The 23,767-nt window shown below is 25.3% G+C and overlaps 1 protein-coding gene across 2 annotated transcripts; it reads left to right on the forward strand.

The window, feature by feature from the left end:
- The first annotated feature begins 1,641 nt into the window (after nt 1–1,641).
- Nucleotides 1,642–23,376, forward strand: LOC136975184 (choline transporter-like protein 1). 2 transcript variants are annotated; one of them, XM_067270218.1, is made up of 19 exons: nt 1,642–1,741; nt 8,730–8,818; nt 8,929–9,042; nt 11,594–11,733; nt 11,806–11,886; nt 12,688–12,772; nt 12,836–12,899; nt 13,000–13,108; nt 13,184–13,292; nt 13,362–13,409; nt 15,337–15,408; nt 17,943–18,068; nt 18,905–19,011; nt 19,219–19,359; nt 19,439–19,545; nt 22,479–22,645; nt 22,723–22,815; nt 22,896–22,988; nt 23,072–23,374. In XM_067270218.1, the coding sequence occupies exons 2-19, from the start codon at nt 8,768–8,770 to the stop codon at nt 23,138–23,140; spliced, it is 1,776 nt and encodes a 591-aa protein (XP_067126319.1). In that variant the 5' UTR covers nt 1,642–1,741; nt 8,730–8,767; the 3' UTR covers nt 23,141–23,374. The 2 variants fall into 2 exon arrangements, with proteins under 2 accessions (XP_067126319.1, XP_067126320.1); XM_067270219.1 differs by lacking the exon at nt 17,943–18,068 and having other exon boundaries at nt 23,072–23,376.
- Nucleotides 23,377–23,767: the final 391 nt, after the last annotated feature.

Genomic DNA, 23,767 nt, shown 5'->3' on the forward strand with positions numbered 1-23,767 from the left:
TCCATTAATACTCCTCTAAATTATTAAATCAAACTATTTTTATTAACTAATATAAAGGAGTTTTCAATTTTTCCAACAAGTTAAATAATCCGACATGTATTTTTACAATTATTTAATGAAATGACACGATCATTTTTCAGAATATATTTAATATTGATATTTATTTTGTTTGTTATAAGAATGCTCTTATGTTCATAAAATATAAATAAACTTGAACTCTGGAAAAAAAATGTTTTAATAAATTATTTAAATGAAATTTCTAGGAAAACAATTATGATATACTTTGTTGATATTTAAAATTGTAAATGTGTTACAGTTAATCACGAAAGAATCTATTATTTCTTGCAATAGACACATATAAATATTAAAAATTGATTAGACTGTAGTTAAAATTGATAAGTTACTTGAATTATTTTAATTTATTTAATTTGTACATTTAAATTATGAAGATATATTTGAAATAATGTTTCAGGAATTTTATAACTTTATAAAAAACTTTTTAATTAATTATTATTATACAATTTTTTATTCAATTTAGCAAAAATTACAGAGCTAGTAATGAATATTTTTTTCTTTTTTAATTTAATAAACACCACTTTAAAAACGATTTTAATTTTTATTCTGCATTATACACTGAATGAATTTGTTGGATGATAATAAAAATACTTTATAATTATGCAAATATGTGCTTTTTATGTTTTCCTATAACTGCTTACTTTATTATCATTTTTTTTAAAATAATGGGTAATAATATTTTCAATTTTTTCAATTAAATTTTATTAGAAAAATGTTCAAAATTATCATTTAGTAATGAAAAAACTATTGACAAAATTAATAATTTTGAAACTTCTTATATTAAACTTAATACAATATTACAATTATTTATACTAATAAAAGTATTATATTAAATAAATTATCAAATATACTAAAATATTAGAATAAATTTATTATTCTTTGTAAATGAAGAATTTTTGTATAATTTAATTCTGCTTTTTTAAAATTATAATAAATAAATATTTATAAATTAAAAAGGAAGTTAGAAATATAAATAAATAAATAGATAATCGATCATTTGATTATCTATTTATTTCAGATTTATTATTGGTATTATTGAAGAAATCAAATTTAATATTACAATTAATTTAAAAAATTAATGAAGGTTAAAAAATTTTAATTATAAAATTGTCATTTTAAATTAAATTATTTTTGAATTAAGTTAATTGATGTCATTCTTTTAACTGTATATTCAAGGTTTGCAAGCCCACCCTTATAGTAAATTTTAAAATATCAAATTTAATAAAACTAATAATAATTTTCATTATTAAAAGCTAGAAAATATTCTCCTTGCATATAAATATATATTACGATATTACTATTTAAGACAACAGTAAATTTATATATTTATATGTCAATTTATTTTTATAAGTAATTAAAGCGTTTACTATTAATTTGGATAGGAAATGGACTTTATGGTTACTAAATTAAAAAATCGGTATAAAGAAGATAATGCATTAAACTTAATATATAGACAGTACGAATTAGCGATTAAAAAATAGTAAATGTGAATAATAGAACAAGTAAATCAAAGAGTAAAGAATATATATATATATATAAGTAAACATTTCTATTGGTTAGTTCTTCGTTCAATCGATATTGATACCCAGAGTCGACATCACGTGCGACTAACCTACACACCTTGAAGAGAAACCATTGAGTACTGTCTCTTTGTAAAGCATACGAAGTAAGTAAGCACAGTATCTATAAATATTTTATATTTTGTATTAATTTTATAAAATATAATTTAAATTTTAATGTTTTCAATAAATCCGTAATGAAATAATAATTTCTTAATATTTACAATGAAATTTCAGACTTAATAAAAACTATCAAAATGTTTTCATGTTTTCTATTTTCTTCGAGTAATTATTTATATAAGTAATTTAATTCAATTTTGTTTTCTTCTTGAATATAGTTTATGAATAATAATAATAATAATAATAATAATAAGTAGATTTATTGAATTATGTTTAACCAATGAATAAAAATGCATAAATGTATAAATAATTTGCAGTCTATTTTAATAATTAAGCATTAATTAATTTACGTGAATTTTAGTAAAAATTCGGAAAATATATCCAATCAACATAAATAGATTTTTACTACTTGAAATGTATAAAAGCATTAATTAAAACAAATTAAAGTATCAAATAAATATTTGATGCTTTAATTTATTTTTTATTACATTAATTAATATATTTATTTTATATTTTCTTTAAATATACTATTCATTAAATACCGTCAATTTTATTAGACCCTTTAAGAAATTTTTTTTTTAATTTTATTTTTATTTTTATACAAAAATACATTTCTGTTGAAAAAAAAAAATAAGCACGGTTATTTGAAAATCTTAGCTTGCTTTCTGACTATCTTTATACATTTTAAATTGGTATGTTTCGTGCCTTATAATTTTTACGAATTGTAATATGCTCATCTAATTTTTACTGCAAAAGAAAAAGAAGAATATAATAAAATACTCGTGTAAAGCTACAGCATAACAAAACAGAATTGCTTTTGTCATAAATAATTCTTTCAGATCAAATTACATAAATTCCAGTCGATTACATAACAATAAATCAAAACTAGAATAAGATGGCGCTATTATTATTGAATTTAATTAGAATAATTAATAAAAATTAAATTACAAAAGTATACTCATTTTAATTTCCTATTCTAAATTAAAATGACTCCATCGTGAACAAGAAATATCGATTTTATTTTAAAAAATCTATATCAATACAACTATTTATAGAAAATCGATAAAGTAGATTTCATTGATATCAGCGTCGATAAATTCTTAATTTATATATATATATATACTGTTGTATTTTCTATGTATGAATAAATGAATTACAGTAGAATAAAAGTGAGACAATGTTTGCAATTCTAATTATAGTATTTCTGTTTTCAATTGTTTTATAATATCATGTGCTATATACATCTAAATTATTTTTATATTCGCTAATTTAAAATATAAGTATTTTTTTATTTTCAAATATAAAATTATGAAAACGGAGACACTTAAATAACATTATTTATCCTTTTTAAACAAATGTATTATATTTCACTTTACAGATTTCGTCACGTAAGTGCTGAATAGATTTCTTCCATATAAATGTAATTAGATCAATGTTATATTTACTAGCATATACTATTTTATGTTAATCAATTCTTAATTTTTGTTATAATATAGTAATATTGTTGAATATTAAGCAATATCTTTGATGCCAGGAACCAAATTAAAACGAGTTAATAAAATTAACTGAAATTTTTGTAAGAAAGGAACGAAATAATTTCAGAATTAAAATACGAAATGAATAATTTCGATCTTTACTTTTAATTGTATGAATTTGATTGGATTGTTGTATTTATGGATTTGAGTTTTGCATCACAAACTAATGTATCTCTTAAGGACATCTTTCATATAGAAAAGTTGAAAATAATATGCGACTAATTATTTGGAAGAAATGTTTTAACAATAACAAGAATAATTTTAACTATTAATAATATATTTTGATTATAAAAATTGTAAATAATAATAAATATTTACGAGCAACTATTTATTGTGACATCGTCACAATGCCAGGCTGCATTTTTTAATTATATTTTTAATTTATTTAATTTAAAATATATGCTCTCCACTTCAAATTATTACTGGAGTGTTTTCCCATGTACTGTACATCATATTTTTCCTTTAACAATAAAGTCATCTAATAGTCATCATATTTTTCCTTTAACAATAAAGTCCTTTCAGGGAAAATCTTTTGAAATTGAAATAACGTGACTTCCGATATGCATCGTAGGTTCGTATATAGATAATCGGGCCTCTTGCCCCTAAGCTTTCCATATCGGGTTTCACCTTTCATCTATCTGACTCTGTTCTCGAGATTAAGGAAAGGCAGACAGATAGACAGACGACAGTGGGAATTTATAGATCTATAATTTTTTCATATTGAAGTCCAATTAATATTTTACATTTTACATAATCGTATGAATTATTATTGTATTCCACTTTTAATTATTAATATAATTTTGTTATAATTATTTGTGTTTTGATTTTCAATAGCTCTTAGTAGTGTATATTTTGCAACTGGTATTATAAACATTTCTGCTTGTCTTTTGAGTGTTATATAATTCATTTCTGACTACTATTATAATTCATGCCAGTAGATACCTCAAAAATACTTTAAAAAATTCCGTTCTTGAAAACATTTTAATAATAATTTTTCAATGTGTTATAATGAAGAATGCAGTATAGTGCACAATATAGTATTAAACTTGATGCCACCATGAACTATCCCTACCAACACAGTGAATATTGCAGCTTGCAAATATAGAATAATAACTCTGTAAACTTTTTTTTGAGATTTCTAGCAAAGACTTGACGCACAGAAATTCAAAGGCAGTTTCATTTCTATTCTTATTCAAGACTAGGAATACTCTGAGTGTCTTCATTGTTGAAAACTTTCATTAACAGAGAGTTGATCAAATGACATTGAAAAAATGAAGTTAATTCGAAAGACATATTTGCAATTCAAAAATTAATATCTTTATTTTTAAATTTAAAAGTAAAGAAATTATTAAATTAGAAACATTTTTTATTAATTACAAACTAACTAGATATAAAATATACGTTATAACATTTCACCGAATATCAAAAATCCAAAACGATATTCAAAATGACTTTTCATATACAATACTTATAGCTCGATATTTTTATTTACATGTATAAAATAAATTGTTTATCACGTTAAAACAGAAGATAATCGAAAATTATTTTTTAAAAAAATAATAAAATTTCAAATAAATTCTCAGATATATGTTAATATAAAGGATCATGTTATGAATTTTTTTCTTTTTAATTAGCTTTAGCAAACGGATTCAAAGTATTTTTAAATTGTTGAATATTCTTACAATGTTTTATTTAAATTTAAAATGCATATACATAAATATATTAATGCATTAAAAACACATTGTTTTATGTCTCTATTGATAATTGATAAATTTATATTCATAAAATAATTTTCATGTGCTGTACATTTTTAATTTAAATGATATTCAGAATTAATCTGTAGAGTCCTACGATTTAGACCCTTAAATATGATTTGTATTATAATTTTTAATTGTTAATTATTAAGAAATTTTTTTTAATACAAAATTAAAATATAATAAAATTGATGAGGGGATAAATAATAATGAAAGCAATGATACAAGTAATTATAAAAACAATTTAATTATTTTTATAATTGCTTGTATCATTTTATAATGACTTTATTACTAATATTTATATGTTCTATTATCTATTTTAAAAAATTTCATATAAAAAATAGGCCTATATATAGGTATAATGTGGTTTTATATCTGTATATGTATAGATAAAAGTGTTTATATATAAATTCTTTTCCAAAATAATTTAGATAATATAATGAATTTCACTTATTTCCTTCTAGGAATAAGTTATTGCATATAAACAGTAGGAAAAAATATATAAACTATATACCAAAAAAACTACAAGCATAAATATTATTCCTAATTTGCAGATCGTACATATATGAGCTTCAAATTATACAAATTAAATCTGTTTTAATAATATTTGCACAATACGGTTTATAAATACAATATAATAAAAGATTATATTATAAAATCTGATTAGAAAATTAAAAAAAATGATTGTCGATCATCAAGGTGATAAATAATTTCTCTTCCATCAAGTTCTTCAATAAGTCATTTATCAATCTGTCTAACAAAGTAGAAAATGAGTGTGTCAACACAGCGAGAATCAATCAATTCTTTCATTCTTAACTTCATATTATTTCCTGAAAATATTATCTTTTTTATGAATAAATTTCGATACTCATGCTACAGATTGGATACAAATTTGATTAACTTTTTACCTTCCTAGAACAAGCTTTAGGCTCACTTTTTTACGATATCCTTTCATTCGATAAACTTTGCAAAATTTATGTTTTGAAATTATATCACAGTTATTTTCTAAATTTCTATTTCAGCTCTTGTTGCAAATATTTATTATCATTTTTTATGACAGTTTCTCGGAAGTTTCTTATTACAGTAATTTTATTTTATTTTATTTATTTATTTGTTTTTTGGATAGAAGATTATAGTAAATAACAAATGCATGGAGTAGGTGAACGACCAGATTCACATAAAAATGTACAGTACACTTCAACGGTATAAAAATCGAAGTCATTAAGTTTTTTGATATATAATATGAGGAGCCTTCCTGATTATAATGCGGCTTGATAGCTTGTTTACATAAATTAATTTAAACCATAATTCACTGTATTGATTTTCTTTGATATAACTATAAACTAAACCCGGAAGTGGTGTTGGAACAATTTGATATCGTGATTTTAGATTATTATAGTCTTTGTTTATGGTTATTGGTAGAAAGAGGAAGCTATAGTCTCTTCCCCTCGCTCAGTGTAACAGGTGTAGTTTAGCTCAGTGACCTAGAAAATGACGTTTCGATGATTCATACTTCCTATAATTGACGCTCAAGAGAAGTGTCGCCAATACCTAGAAATGAATGGTTGTCGGAGATATTCTTTGTATTAGCAGTTCAATTAACAAAGATATTGGCATTGAACACGGAAAAGGCCAGTGACCGTAAAATCTGTAAATAATTTATTTGGAAATATTATCATTTTAAAATTTAATTTTACCTTTTTTTTTTTTTTTTAATTATCATCTCTTGTTCTTGATAGAAAAATTTATTAATCGAATTGAAGACAAGTCTGCCCAAAGGGGCCACCATTTATTTTGCGTTCCAGACTAAAAACATACATTCATGGCGACAGGCCTTCCTTTTTAGGCTTCATGTCGCCAGAGGTAAAAAAGTCCTTTAAAAAAAACACAAACATCCGATTAAAACTAAAAGAAGTCGGTGACACACAGACGTCTTACTTCAACCATCCGGCCAGTGAAGGTGTTTCCGCTTTTATTTGCTGGAACAGGCGCTGGAAAATGCAAATTTTAAAAGCTGCACCCTGGCGACGGTACTTTGGGCAGACTTGTCTTCAATTCGATTAATAATAATCTCGCCATCGGACGGAAAAATCAACAAAGAAATTTTAAAGTACCGTCGCCAGGGTGCAGCTTTTAAAATTTGCATTTTCCAGCGCCTGTTCCAGCAAATAAAAGCGGAAACACCTTCACTGGCCGGATGGTTGAAGTAAGACGTCTGTGTGTCACCGACTCCTTTTAGTTTTAATCGGATGTTTGTGTTTTTTTTAAAGGACTTTTTTACATCTGGCGACATGAAGCCTAAAAAGGAAGGCCTGTCGCCATGAATGTATGTTTTTAGTCTGGAACGCAAAATAAATGGTGGCCCCTTTTGGGCAGACTTGTCTTCAATTCGATTAATAATAATCTCGCCATCGGACGGAAAAATCAACATAGAAAAATTTAATTATTTTATAGATGAAAAATAAACTTTATATTCATTTGTCAGTGTTGAATTTAATTAATACTCGGCTATATGCTACTTAATTTCCACAAGAACACCTTATCACACTGAGAATTATTTATTAACTGTTAGAACAGTTAAGAACATTTTAAAATACAAAATTCTTTGGAATAATGAGCTATGTGAAGCCAACTAATAAATTACAGTAATATATATATATATATATATACAATTTAAAATAAACTAATAAAATAAAATAAAAATAAAAAAGGAAAAGAAAAAATTACAATTATAACATTAGTTGTTGATTGTAAGGACATATTGCAATATTCTCCAAGTTTTTTTCAACCATATATTTTCACGCTGTGGGTAACACTTGCATCTTTATAGTTCATATATCTTCCCAAAAGGTTACTTCTATAAATTTCAACTTTTTCTAAATTCATTGCTAATGTTGATGAGTGTACCGGTTTTATAATGCTAGCTTCCTCTCATTCTACCACTGATCCTTCGCTTTGCGCTATTCTAGACAAAGCCGTACAATACTGCTCTTTCTAGGCCTACATGTGTTCTTTAAGACGTTTATTAAGGTTTCTGTTTGTGTCCTCTATGTATTCTTTTTCCAAACCCAATTATTTATTTTTGTAGGGGATTTTGTATACTCCAGCCTGCCCTTCTTTTTTAACTTTTTTGTTTTGTTTTTTTATTTTTTACAATCAGATGGCCGAGGTCTTTAGGTGGCAACCTACCACTCTAGAAGACCCGAAATCGAATCCTGATGGATCGAAAACTCGAGGAATTTTTCGGGGATAGTCCATTCGGATAAGTCGGGCCCCATCCCTCACACCCGACCTCCGTTGTAGGTCTAACCGAACCCATATTGGACTTGCTCTTAGTGTCCACAGGCCGGAAGGAGAGGGGGAAAATATAGATATTTAGACCTATAGACTTATTTTCAGTTAAGATTTTGATTTTATTGATTAAACACACGGGTAAAGGTAAAAGTCTGAGATTCTTCTATATTAGCTTTGTCTTAATCGATTACAAATCAATAATAGCTTGTAAGTTTATATCACTAAAATCATTGAATTGTAAACAATTATCCATATTTTACAATAAGATTATTATTTTTTTTTAACTTTTTGAAGAACAAAATAATGTAGTTTAATGAATAATTCTTTTAATTTTAAGTAAACATGTATTTATTTGTACCATTAAAATTTAATTTTACATTTTCGTTTTGTAGAAATTTGGAACGAAATAATCATGTAATTGGATCTCGATATGGGGTGCTGTGGGACTGCAGTTCGAATACATGCCAAAAATGACATTTCTGTAATTATTTAAAGGTTTCATGTTTACAGAAAAATATAATAATTTCATAGAAATAAGTTAGTTTTGAATGATTTTCGAGCTTAATTTATCTGTAATACTGACGTTTTCAGTTAAACGGAAGATATGTTCCAACCGATGTTGAGCAGTTTGATGGACCAATAAAGGAAAGAAAATGCCAGGATGTGGTGTTTTTGATTATTTTTATAGTTTTGTTAACGTTCGTGGTTAGTTTAGTTTAATTTTATATTTTATAAAATTTATTTTAATATATAAAATGTAAATACAGTAATAAATGATAATATCGATTTTAGTAAGTAAGATGTTAAACATTCAATTTTCTAAAGTCAATTGTAATTATTATTTCAATGATTTTCTTTTATAAATATTACAGATCTAATATTATTAAATATAAAATTTAGAAATTAGTTAACAATTTGATAAATTCTAATTTACTTTTATAGTGTATTGAAATTATTAATGTAAAGTGTAAAATAAATTGCGGAACGGAACGAATTCCTATGCAAAATAATAACCGAAAATCTTTCTAACACGGAAACGAAGGACTTTTTGAAAATTAATTGCTTAATATAATTTAAGTAAAGAGAAATTTTTCGGCTTAACAGCAGCTAAATTCTACATCCCAATTAATGTTGTAACTTGCAAGCTCGAATTATGGTCGAATTTTCTAATTTACAAATTTAAGGAAATCAATATTTTGAGTGTTTGATATAAGAAGAATTTTATATAGAGAGAATAATAACAAATAATCAGTTACGACTTTACAAATATAAAACGCATTTATTCATAACTTTTTGCTAACATAAAACACATGGAACAAATCATGTGAAATATAATATTGTATAGTGTGGTCGGCTATAGTATTTAATACCACAGAAAACTACTTATAGTTTGAGAAAGGTAAAGTAATTGATTTTACATGACAATTCACAAAGTGACATTTTTTTTTTCCTAAGAACTCATCAACTGTCACCTATCTCACTTATTGTATGATTCTTTCATTACAGTATTTTCTAAACCAAATTAGCTAGATCTATTTGTTTGGTTTTTTAATGTAAACGTTTGTTCGAATATTATAGCCTAAATACACATAGAAATAAACCCAATAAAGCACGGGCAAAACTAAAAATGTATGACGCTTGCTAATTTCTTTGCATTTCCTTTGTAAACCGTTTATAATGATGTGGAAATCTGTCATACTCGGGGCAGTGTTGCCCATAATCATGCAAACGCTTATAAAAAAGTTGAAACATCCCGATGTTTTGTCGCAAAGAAAACCTAAGCCCTAAAAATTCGGCTTTTAATTAACAGGTTTAGTTTTTATTGTCAGAAATACAATGTAGATAGGGGATAGAAAGTTGGGAAAAAATGCTTTTAATAAACAAAAATGTAGCGACATTGATATAAAAACGGCTACAATTTGTTTTTCAAAAATAGCCTAATTGACCAGAAATCGCTGGATCTGGCAACCTTTCCCTGTGTCTATTTGAAAACATTTATTATTGTTAATGATAATAATGGTAATAAGAACTAGTGTCTTCGACATCTCAAACCTCTTCTATTTTTGATTCTGTCGCCACACAAATAGCCAGAGTTCGAAATAAAGAAAATTTTATCAGAATATTTTGAAATTTGTTCGTTATATGGCGTGATAAATCGTATAAAATATATTTGTATACAGTTGTTTACATCATTTGCTAGGATTGTGAGTTGTTTGATATATGGAGAAGTTCGTTATAGGAATAATTCGGAATTAGAGAATTTTCTGTAATAGTTTTTTCCGTTAAGATTGTACTTTCGTTGTCTGGAAAGTAGCTGTAACAATAGTACCTCTGTTTCTCTTCAACTGTAGAATAGTTAACATTTTGTTATTCCTAGGGAACGAATATTTAAAAAATATACACTACGTTTGGATTAAAGTCACACGTACAAAAATCTGAAAAATCCTAAATACATTCTTTGGATATTTTCGTATTTAGTTTTTTAACTTTTAAACTCACTGTATATCTGGCCAGACCACGGTAGGGCCGAACGGGTGGGAGGAATAAGCCAGATATTTTTTTTATTTTTTTTTATTTTTTATTTTTTTTTATTTTTTATTTTTTTTAACTTCCCTTAACAGGGATCAATACACCCCGCACCGCAAATAAGCCAGATATATCCAGGAAAGATTGCCTATGAAAAATTCTTGAAACTTCAAATCCTGATTGCCAAAGCGCCACATTGATGCTTTTTACCGCTTCGGCCATCTGCCATCTATTCGATGAATATCGGGTTTTAACGCGTATACAGTATTTTCTTCATGATCACACATTGAATGTGTGCATGGTGAAAAACATGTAAAAGTTTATTTAAAATTTATTTTGTATACTAGTACTTTCTATATATTAACAGGATTTATAAGTCCTGTTAATATATAGAAAGTACTAGTATACAAAATAAATTTTAAATTAAGTTAAAAAAGGACACAAAGGCATAATAATTAAACATGTAAAAGTGTTTTCAACGTGTCTTTGAAACATAAAACAGTTACATTAGAGGAGAAGCAGTTCTAAATATGAGTTGTAACATATTTTCCAGCTTTTTCCCCCCTCTCTCTCTTTTATAAAAAACAAAAATGTCTAATAAATTTTATATAACCGCAGAATCAGTTTTTAAGATATTTAAACTAAAATATGATCTAAGCACGTATGATTTTTAAAATAATTTCTAAATTTTAATTTTTAAATTCAGCTAATAAGCAATAACTTTCTGTAGGTATTTCATTATTTGAAAATTCCAGAAAACGATTTAATTCGTTTCTTATATGGTATTGATGATAATGGAAATATATGTGGAATTAAAAATCAGAAATTTGAAAATATTTCTAGTTCTGGTCGTGATATGACAGATAAGAAGTAAGTCTTTCTTATGGTAGATACATTTATTTAAATATGATATAATACTATAAAATAAAAACTTTTCCATAGATATTTTATGAGTTGTGACCGAAGACACTATATATGCCAAATACCATCCAAATGTGTTGATGGATGTCCACCTGATTACAGGTAAAATGTAACTAGAAAAATAAGTTTTTACTAATTATTTTAAAAAATAATTTCAAAGATTTAAAATTTCAATTTTTTGTAAGTAATTTAATTAACAGTTTAACTTTTTTAAAGAAACAAAACTCTAACTATAATTATTTAATCAATGAAGCTTTCAGAAAATGCATATACTGTACTTAGATTTCCAATATCTTTCACTGAAGTTTCATCTTATGCAAATCAAGTGTAGTCTTACATTAAATATTTATCTGAAAAAAACACCGTTTTTATTGACAATTAATCGATAAACAATAGGTAAATTTATATTTTAAACACTTTTTTTATACACAATTATCAAAATGTAATTTGAGAGAGAAAGAGATAGGAAAATTACCGAAGATACATGTGAAAAGTCTTATTTCAATACAAGTTATTATTGGTTGATTTCATCTTTTTACTTTCCCAGCTGTTGCAGTGTGTAACATATTATGTATATATGTAAAATATTTTCATATATGCATAATAATAATTTAAAATAATAAAACATATTTAATTAATTATTTTAATATAATGTACGAATATATTGTATTAAAAGATTTTTAAGCGATTTCATAGATCATGTAATGATTTATATAACATTTCTATATAAATTTATTAACTTTTCTCTATAAAATAACTAAAATTTTGTTAATCTTATCTGTTAACTTTAAGACATTTTCTTTGTTTGTTTAATTATCAATTTATTCACTTACTTTATTCATCTTTAGTTATTATCTATATTTAATGTATCTTTATTTATATAAAACATCATTGTTTTTCTAGCCGTACGGTTTTCTTTTGGTGTAGACCAAATTACGAATTTACACTTGGAAAACGAATGTTAAAACAAACCTCAAATTTTCTATGGGTACGTAATTTAATAAAAAATTTGAACTAAATAATAAATACCTTTAATGAAAATAAATTGCAGGAGTCGATTGAAGACATTATCGAATGCAGAAGTGATATTATATTTCTTTGCATAGTTGCATTCTGTAAGAAATTTTCATTTTGTTTTCTATAATTTACAATATACCATTTAATCTTGTTTTTTTAATAAAATTGATAATTAAAAATATTTAATTTAAATTACAGTTCTGAATTTTATAATTCTTCTTTTTCTACATTATTTCGCTGGGTTAATTATTTGGATAATCATTGGCATTGTAGGATTGGGATTATTACTGTTGAGCTTATCATTATGGTAAGAATTATGAAAAGTATGATAATATTTTAAAAGTTTTTAAAATTATACCATTTTAAATATTGTGCCGTTTAGGTTAATCTGGAGGGACAAATATTTTCAATCAGAAAACGCTGAAAGTCCTCAGCAAGACTCTAATTCCCATTATTATTATATTGGCGCCATTATCTTCAGCGTTGCATTGGTATAACGTTAAGAGCATTTAATCAATTTTTATGAATTACAAAAATAAAACACGATTTTGTAATTACAGGTAATCTATGTATTGGTTGTATTCGGTATGAGGAAAAGAATACATTTGGTAAGCTTAGATTTTAAGTAACTCCATAGCCATACATTGAGTTTTAACTTAATATTACATAAATTTTAAGTGATACAATATTATTTATCTGTAATCATTATCATTAAAATTATGTAAGTTGTTACATAATGAAACACATTATTAAATGTATTAATATTTTAAAACAATTTTCTTCGTATTAATTAAAATCTGTAATAATTATTGATGCTAATAATTAAGGTCCGGATTTTTGGGTGTCGCACCCACTCGATTTTTGAAAGGGCAGAGTATAAAAAGATAAACTAAGTTGGTTTTAGTGCAGTAGGCCCATTTATTGCCATATTTTAGCACCCAAATCGCAAACTTGCCCAAAACAGTGACTAGCACCCAAACTATATATTTTGCGCCCAGCTTTCCCTTTTTTTACATTTTCAAAGAATATGTTGACAATTATCTCTTTTTTTTGGTGGTTTTATTCATTCACTTCAGGAGAAAAAACAAATAAACCAAACCACTTATGCTGAGGAAAAAAATACGATAATTCGCTTACTCTCTTTTTTGTTGAGAGAAAAGGGGGTAAAGCGGAATTTTCTGGACTAAACAACTAAGCAACTAGGGTTGTTCTAAGAATGTAAACAGATTCACTAAAAATCTGCAACACGTTGTTTTCTTTTCTTTTCACTAAGAAAAGAACAATCTAGAAAATTCTGTATTGAAGTCACTTTACCCTGACTTGTGAGCACAACAGTTCCAATTTCCTTTGTTCGATGTCGGCGACATTAGAAAATGACAAAATTGTCCGCATCTAAACTGAACATTTTAGCAAATAAGATTAAAGATGAAGGCGTATGCACAGACGGAAAAGTTCTTTGCTGTTCCATTTGAGATTATGTGATTATTGTTGATGTGAAACACCAAGAAACGAAAATCAGGCGACACATAATTTGGAAAAGCATAGAGGAGGCAAACAAAAAAGGAGGAATTTCGAGCATTTATTTATAGGGGCACCTGGACGTTGTTGGAGACCATCCCGTAGTGTTTATACTGGATGAAACAACGGATTCCACAAAACGGTACGTGCTGAACATTCTTGTTGCACCACTGACCAGGTGCTATGTACAACCAATGTTGTTTAAAATGTACCAACTTGAAAATACGAACTCAAAGAACTCTAATATCTGGTTATCCGTTGGGGGTCTTGGATAAACAGTGTGGTATTCTACTGCGAAAACGTCGAGAAAATTAATGCGTTCAACAACGAACTTCCTCCTGGTGATTCTGCGGCCTTCGACAGTGTCGAGAAACTGGTCTCTGATCCAGTAGTGACCACAGTTATTGATGGATAACATCAACGAGCCGGAAAGACGTGGAACTGAAATGCGGGATCAGTGGAATATTGTAAGTCAGGCGCTTGATGTACTGGACGGTTTTGCCCTAGACAAACTCAAATCTAGTTTATCAAAAAATCCCGATTTGAAAAATATTCTGGATTGCAATGAACTAGAATTCTGAGTAAAAATGAAACATATCCTCTTAGTCTCGGTCGACGTAAAAAAATCTTTTTCCTTATATAAAGACATTCTATCCTCCAAACGAGAAAACTTTACTTTTAAGAACATTGAAATGGTTACTGTTGTAAATTACAATAAACAATTATGTAGTTTGTAAATATAGTACATCTTGTTGGTTTTTGTCTTAATAATACAGCATTTAAAAGCACCCAAACTAATGCCCAAAACGGAAAAAAAGCACCCAAACGAGCACCCAATCCATTCTAAAACTGCACCCCAAAATACGGACCTTACTAATAATATACGGGATTATTAAACTTACTATTGAGCGTAGTTTTCATTTTAAAGGGTTATTCTTATTTTAAAAGATTTGCAGTTTATTTAAGCTTCATACGAACATATATATATATTAAATGTTTATATTCTTAACTTTACAGGTTGCGATGCTATTTGAAGAAGCAGGCCGTGCTGTAAAATCTATGCCGATGTTGTTATTTCAACCGTTTTGGGTATGAAAATATTTAATTGAAAATAAAGTTTGACTAGTTTACATTCACACGCGTATATTTTTATCTTGTAAGAAATTCTTATGTTAGTTAGTTTTTATGTTTGCGAATATTCACAAACATTTCTTAACGAATAATTTAATCAGAAATTATTATATTTGTCAGTTCCGAATGTATTATTACACATGTAGGCTTATTTTAATAGTAGTAAATATCATTATTGACCAACTTTACAAAAGTCACATTTGAATTCATAAACATTTATCTTTTATTAAAATAGATTTTAATAAATTATGTGTAATTCTTAATTAACGTGCGGCCCACTAATGGCCAAACGGTTCTGTTGCCTGAACACTGGTAGTTCGGTTGTATGGTTCGTGCCTCACCAGGATGAACTGGCCACGTATTTTCCGGGTTTTCTCCACGTTTTTAACGCCTAAATAGGGACAAATTATCCTTAAAATACTTCCCGAAAGGCATTTCCTTAGGCAGATCGCCCAAGTGTTGCGTTGTCATAATTAAACAAACACGTTTAATTAACATATTATTATCTGAAAGATAATCTTCTAATGAGCGGCAATGGGAATAACAACAAATTAAATTTATTATACATAAAATTCTGATTATCGATATAAATCTTTTGTGTCTTTACGATGTTAATGCCACTTATTTTATACAGTATATTTACAAATTGAAAATTTATACTGTATATGATAATTCTCATAAATATATTATAAATATCATTAATGAGGAAATTAAATACATACTATTAATATTATTGTATTAGAAAAGTTAAACTATACGGCTCGAAAGATTTATTCTGTAGTGATTTCTCTACAGAATAAATCTTTTGAGCCGTACTTTTCTAATCTGATTTTAACTATTGCCAATCTGATTTTATCGTTTTAGTATCTAGATGTAATATTGCTCATAATAAACTGAATACTTTTATTTATTATTTTTTATGCTATTTATGCTATAGTCTTATAACAAAAGAATTATCGTCTCTACATGCTTAACTATAATTGTTTTGCCATAAAACATTTAAATTGAACGAACTTTGTTTTCGAAATGATAGTTTATTTAGAATTCACAAAACAAAATTGTCACTCTCATTATACTAATAAAGCATATCCTTTAATCATTTTATCCTTTAATCGTTGGGTTGCAATTTGAAAAAATTGTAGACCTATAAATTCCCATTGTGTTTCCTTAATTAAACTCGCGAGCAGCGTTACATAAATGAAATTACAGACCAGATATGAAACCGTAGAGAGAAGAGGCCCGATATATGCACGTCCGATATAAACCAGAAGTTGCGTTATTTCAGTTCAAAAATGTTTTCCACGAAAGGAGTTAGGTAGATGACAGGCACGACACCATTGCTGACGGAAAAGCATGATGTACAGGGGCAAGACACAACAGTACTAATTTGAGATGGAAAGCATATATTTTAAATGAAATAAATTAAAAATATGATTAAAAATTGTAGCCCGGGCGATGTCACAATAAATAATTTTATACAGTATACTTTATAATATAAATAGTAAAAATAATGCAAGCAATTAGAAAAATTTATTATCAATATAATAAAAATAGGGTAATAAATTTTAAAATAAACCGTTGTAAAAATAACTCAAAACAATTTTTCACATTTTATAAAGGTTTAATGCAACTTTATTATATATGTAAAACAATTATTCAACTCGATAATTAATAATAAATAATAATTTTTAGACAAGGATCATAAAATTACCAGGATTATAAGCATGATAGAATGCACATTTTCGCAAATTTCTTCATTAAAAAATTGATAAAAGTAATTTTTCTAGGCCAATATACTATTCTAACATCTCTATATTCTTGAATATCATAAGATACTGAATATTTGATGATGATCTATGCTTGAAAAAAAAGGAAAAAAGTGATGTCTTCAAATAACTTGGCATTAATCATTGCTACTTACATATATCACAGAAAAATTCATTGTTCATTATCCAAAAATTTATCCATGTTCATTTATTATTTCTATCTGAAAGAAATTTGATTTAAAAATTGATCGATTAATTAATTAACACAAATTATATTAAAATTATATGATTGACCACAATTTCGTTCTATCTATTTCTATTAGAATCGGTTATGGTGTGGATAGAGAGAGTTTTAATACTTGTGATAAATTATAGGACTCGAATTGTCTAGTGCTACTAATTATAGGACTACTGGAAAAGATTTATAGCGGCCAGCTAGTCGAAAAAATGGAATTTAAATTACTTTTTAGACATGTATGCAATGAAAACTTTTAGATCTCTTGTGTATTTAAATTTATGTATTTCTTACTTTCTCTTATTTTATTCCATAATCTGTATATTAACAAATCTTTAATATTTGCATTTATAAGTATATAGTCAATAGTTCTTTTCTTTAGTTAAATACAATTTATTAAAATATTAAATATATTTTATTATTTCAAATTAAAATATTAATTTACAAATGAATTATTTCCTTTCTAAATAATAACTTTTTCTATTTTGTAGACCTTTGTTATTGCTGCCTCCGTAATAATGTTATGGATTGACGGAGTGTTTAGCTTTTACATTGCATCTGAACCTTATGTTATTCAAAGAAAACATATATATCCTCCTCTGAGTAAATTTAATAAGGTAATAATTGCTTTTATTATGTTCACTTCAAAAGCCATAAATTTGTTTATAATACAGTAAATACGCAAAACTGATAAACATGTATTTAATTAAACAAATCGAACATTTGTATCTTTGACATAAAATAGACTAATCATTTTTCGTCATATTCAAGAATTCTGTTTATTTATATGCGATATGAAATATTTTTTTCTTTTAGATTGAACACGATGGAGGAATATTGGCACCTATAAAATTAAATAATACTATTGATATTATTATTAATCGCTTTTCAAAGATTTTCCTTTAGAAATTGTCATTTCTCTGTTTAAATATTATATATACGTTACAGAATGTATAAGTTATATTTCTGTGAAAGTAGAGGATTATATAAATTTCTATGTTTTAATAATTATTCATCTTTAAACATTCCTGTAATAATAATATTGAAAATGAAATTCAATATAATGAATGTTTAAAAATAAGTATATGAAACGTGTGCATATATTAACTAATATTATTTGCTTATTTTAGAAATTTAATTCATTCTAATAGGATATTATTTAATTTTCTTTATTACTAAAAGACCTAACCTGCATTTTAAAATAAACTTATGCAATTTTATATTGCATTTTATTTTAGCACTTATTGTACAAAATGCAATTTTTAATACAATTTACATTTATAGGTAGCATAATAAAAGTATAATATTTGTAATATATGTTTGTAATGAGATATAGTTTTAGAATGGAGAAATTATAGACATATATAAAGTATCTTACTTTTTAAAAGTATTACTTTTGTTATTAACAAATTTTAAATTAGTGTTTTTATTATTATAATTGAAACATTCGTAGTCCATGATGTTCTACTTCAGCGTTATGTTTCTCTGGCTGCTGCAATGCGTTATTAGTTGTCAAGATGTGGTTATAGCTGGTGCAGTAGCAGAATGGTATTTTTCCAGGTAAATTACATTTTAATAAGTTTTATAGTAAAGTATTATCATTTTACGTGTTGATTTTAAACTTAATTACATATCGTCAATTATTACATATTTAACAAAACGTGTAAATACTGTCATTATACAACAACAATAATAGTATTTTACTGTAGATAGTGAAATAAGTTGTAAAGGTAAAAAATTAATAAATCCTTGTTATTTCGATTATAGAGATAAAACTAGACTAACTGCGCCGATAATTAAGAGCATAGGCCATTTAGTAAGTTATCATCTCGGATCAGTAATTTTGGGAAGTTTTATTATTGCGATTATTAAATTAATAAGAATTATTCTTATACAAGCTGAGAAAAGGTAGATCAGTAAAGGTTATTTATAAAAATAAAATTTTTTTCTTCTTTATGAATAACTTCTTTTGTTTTTCTTTTAACAGAACGAAAAATAAGCATGATCAATCAACATTAAAATGTTGTGGATGTTGTTTTAAATGTCTGCAAAAGTTTCTTATTTATTTAAATAAAAATGCCTTCATTGAAATTGGTAATAATATTTAAATATTATAAGTATAAACACATTTAACTGTTTTAATAAGTATTATATTATATTTCTATTTATTGAATTTTATATTTTGTAATAAAATTAGATTTTGATAATTATCCAGAATATTTATAATCAGTATATTGTACGTCATTTCATTGAATTTAAGACAAAAATAAATGTTGCTAAAGTGCTGATATTATACGTGAAAGTTATGATTATCAATTAATATGTTCTGAAATCTTTGGTTGAAAGTTAGAATTTCATTCCAATATTTTAAAGTGTATTAATAATCACTTGGCGTCAGTATTTTAATAACATCTGTTTTTATTTTAAATTCAATAAAATTACACATTTTAATTATAAATTTGAATATTAAGATAGTCAGGACGATTACTGTTAGCATCTAAATACTAACAGCAATTGTATTGACTAACATATCGGCTCTTATAATATTCAAAGTAAGCAATTCATCTGGACATATCAAAGAGTTAGATATAAAACCTATTATTATACGATAGATTTTCCTATAAGTAAATGCTATGAAAAGTGTGAACCAGAAGTCGAATTATTAATTAAAATGATAGTAAACATATAACATGTTATTAAGTAGATATGTTTCCGTGCAAGTTTTAGTGAAGTTATTGATCAATAAACTGAAAAACAGTTTATACCAAACAATATCTGTACGAAAACTCATTTAACAATAGAGATTTCAGTAAAAGTTTTATCATCATCACTTCATACAGTCTAATAAATAATTTGATAAAGTAAATTTTATAATTATGTTTCATTTTTAATTAATAAAATTTAATATAATTTTTAACTGATTAAAAATAGAACAGTAAGTTGCGCCTGATGACAATTTAACATTAATAAACAACTGTTGATATCACGCTGTATTTTCGGTTAAAGCAAAAATGATCTTTAAAGTTCTTTGCTCTGAGCCAACTTTTAGTAGATGGTTCTTTTAAAAACATTTTAAACATTAATTTTTTTCTAATAATAAGTTATAGTTATAATTTAGTGAAACGACTTCAAAAAAGCAAGTGATTATGATATATTTTGACTAATTTTGCCATTCACATTTGTAGTTTTTCTAGAAATGTCAAAACTACGACACGATGCTAAGAAAAAAAAACATATAGGCCTACATACCAGTATAAGATGCAAATTTTCGTTAAGCCATTTCTCTCTTATGGTTTGTTTTAATAATGAAATATTAAATGCAAGATTGACATTTCCCGTTTCTATTTTAATAGCATTTACAATTAAATTATTTTACTCATTAATAATAATGCCACCATTCTACTTATAATTATCCCTATTATACAAGATGGCATAAAGTACATTACTTACAATCGTTTGCTTAGTATAATTTTTAATTACTAATATTTATTATTATTATTTTAATGCTAATGGCACTGTATTGTACTTATAATAATAATAAAGTAATGCAGTACGTTATATTTATCTGGCTAATTGGAAAATGTAATATATATATATATATATATAGGCCTATATATTTTATCACTTAAAGTTAGAAACTATTAAAATTAATCTTTATATTTCATTTTATTATTTTAAATCAGAAATTCTAGGTTAGAATTTGAAATGATTAAACTCATGCATAAACAAATGTAATTAAATTTAAACATACATTAGTTTAACCAAATGTAAATTGATTAATATTAAGTTGAAGCTAAAATTATGTTATCATTTTAATTTAATTATTTTGTTTAACATAATGTAACTTTTAAGAACTCTTTAATAACAATATTCTTACAATCAAATATTGCTCACATTATCACACTATTATTTTCACAAAACTTCATACATTTTTATATATTTTTTGACTAATTTTTCTGCTTATTTTTTAAATTTTATACAATTTTTATTTATTCAATCGATGACTTTAAGGCATTTATAAAACTTAATAACTTCTCGATTTCTATTATTTCTGACGACTGGATACACCAACAAAGTTTTCTTTTTCTCGTTTTTTTTTTCCCCTGTAAACTGTTCATATTAGAAATTAAAATGATATGGTATGAGTTATTGTGTTATATTCTGCATATAACTGAAAACGTAAAATAGTAACAACATAAAATTAAGATTATAAATACAGTAAGTCTAACAATAGTCTATAATATTTTATAAATTGAAAATATTTGTCCAGACAATTTCTAATTAATATGGCTTTGATCTGTCTGAATTTTCTGTAAGTTAACCTAACACTACATTTTAAAGAATTGTTATACAAATATTCTGTTTAAAAAAAAAGTACATTTTATGTTATCGTTCTTCAAAATATACGAGTTTACTTTAGTTTATAATAATTCCACTGCAATTCATGTCAAGCCTATTTCTAACAATATTTTAATTAGATTATATAATATAATTTAAACTCGCGTCAAATTAATAACTAAGCAACAAAGCAGATTAAATTAACTTTAAGAATTCCTATAATTCTTATATCGATCTACTATATTAAAATATTATTATTATCTGTTACATTATTATGTAAATTGCTTTTAAGAGACATCATAATTTTCCTCTATCCTCCTGGATGATATTTTATCGACATTTTATTCTATATAATGTAATATTTAATTAATTTAAAATTTATTCAAAAATAAGTCTCTGAGCCGAATTTAATATTATTTTAACCTTTTATTATTCATGAATTTTAAATGGTTCTACTTAATTTTAGTCGTGTTGTAGCCTCATATTTTATCCAATACCTTTTTAAAATTTATTTAAAAGCTATTAATTCATTCTCGAAACACATGATTTGTTAAATCTTTTTAAAGTAAAAATATTCAAGTAATTTTGCATATTAAATAATATATATTATTTAAGCCGTTAAGATGCTAAATTTAGATTTTATACCCTAAAAATATGTTAATAATATCAATAAATTCAACTTTTTAAAGCAATTTTTGGACATGGATTTTGCAAATCAGCTCAACAAGCATTTTCAATTTTAACTCGTAATGCATTAAGAGTAGCTGCTATCAACTCTATTGGAAATTTTGTCCTTTTCATTTCCAAATGTGCTGTGATGATAGTTGTTTGTATTATCGGGTTAGAACTCCTTAAAGTGAGTACATTATTAATTTCAAAGATGAAAATGCTTCAAAGTGAAAATAAAATAATTTAAGATTTACTTTCTTATAGAATAAAAATGATCTGAATAATGCATTAATACCTTTATTCACTGCTTGTGTTTTAGTGTACATAATATCAACATGCTTCATGTCTCTTTATGAAGTAAGATATTTTGTATTAAGATTTATTTAAAACATTTGGATTTATTAAAAATTTAACCGGGCAACAAATTGTTTATGCAGATGGTCATAGACACTTTGTTTATTTGTTTCTGTGAAGACTGTGAAAGAAACGATGGAATCAACCGCCCATACTTCATGAGTAAAAGTTTAATGGTAAGGATACTGTTTTTTTAATGAAATATGTTATTTTTGAACTTCTAAAAACTTTAAAATAAATATATTTTGTTATCTTTTAGGTATTTGTGGAAAAAAGTAAAGGTTCTGTTGATATTCCTCAATTTTATCAAAAAGAATTAGGAGCATGACTTCAACTGCATAAAAAGTAAAAGCATCTATGCAGAATATTTTCGAAAACTTTTTAATATTGTAAAATAAATATTTTTATAAATCTAAGACAATTCAACTACGTTTTATATATAATAAATATCAGAAAACTGGAATTTATTTAATACGGACGTAATAAAATTTAATACGTGTTTTTGATAAATTTTTGTATAAAATTTTAATGTCATTACCTATGAAAAATTTTGTATCGGATGAATCAACTTGTAATTGTTTTTTTTTTAAAGAAATCATTAATATAAATTAAATAAATGTATATAATTGTTTTAAAAATTTATTCTATATTTTGCAATGAAGCATTTCTTAAAAATATTAATTTACTTTAAAAATAATTCAAATTAATTTAATGATACTGTACAATATATAAATTGATATAAAATATAACATCTTAATAATTTACATATTAAGATTTTTAAAATTAAAGAAGGTACAGAATTATACGCTTTGTTGTTCATAAATTATTAATTAAATACTTTTGTAATTTTAAATGAAAAACATATATATATAATTTGAACTAGTTTTAATGTCATCAGCATTATAAACTTATTTTTAATGATAAGTTTTTTTTAAATTTTGAAGTAAGTTTTTAA

Source organism: Centruroides vittatus, unplaced genomic scaffold, assembly GCF_030686945.1.
Source record: "Centruroides vittatus isolate TY-2023 unplaced genomic scaffold, ASM3068694v2 contig_364, whole genome shotgun sequence".
Taxonomy (NCBI): Eukaryota; Metazoa; Arthropoda; class Arachnida; order Scorpiones; family Buthidae; genus Centruroides; species Centruroides vittatus.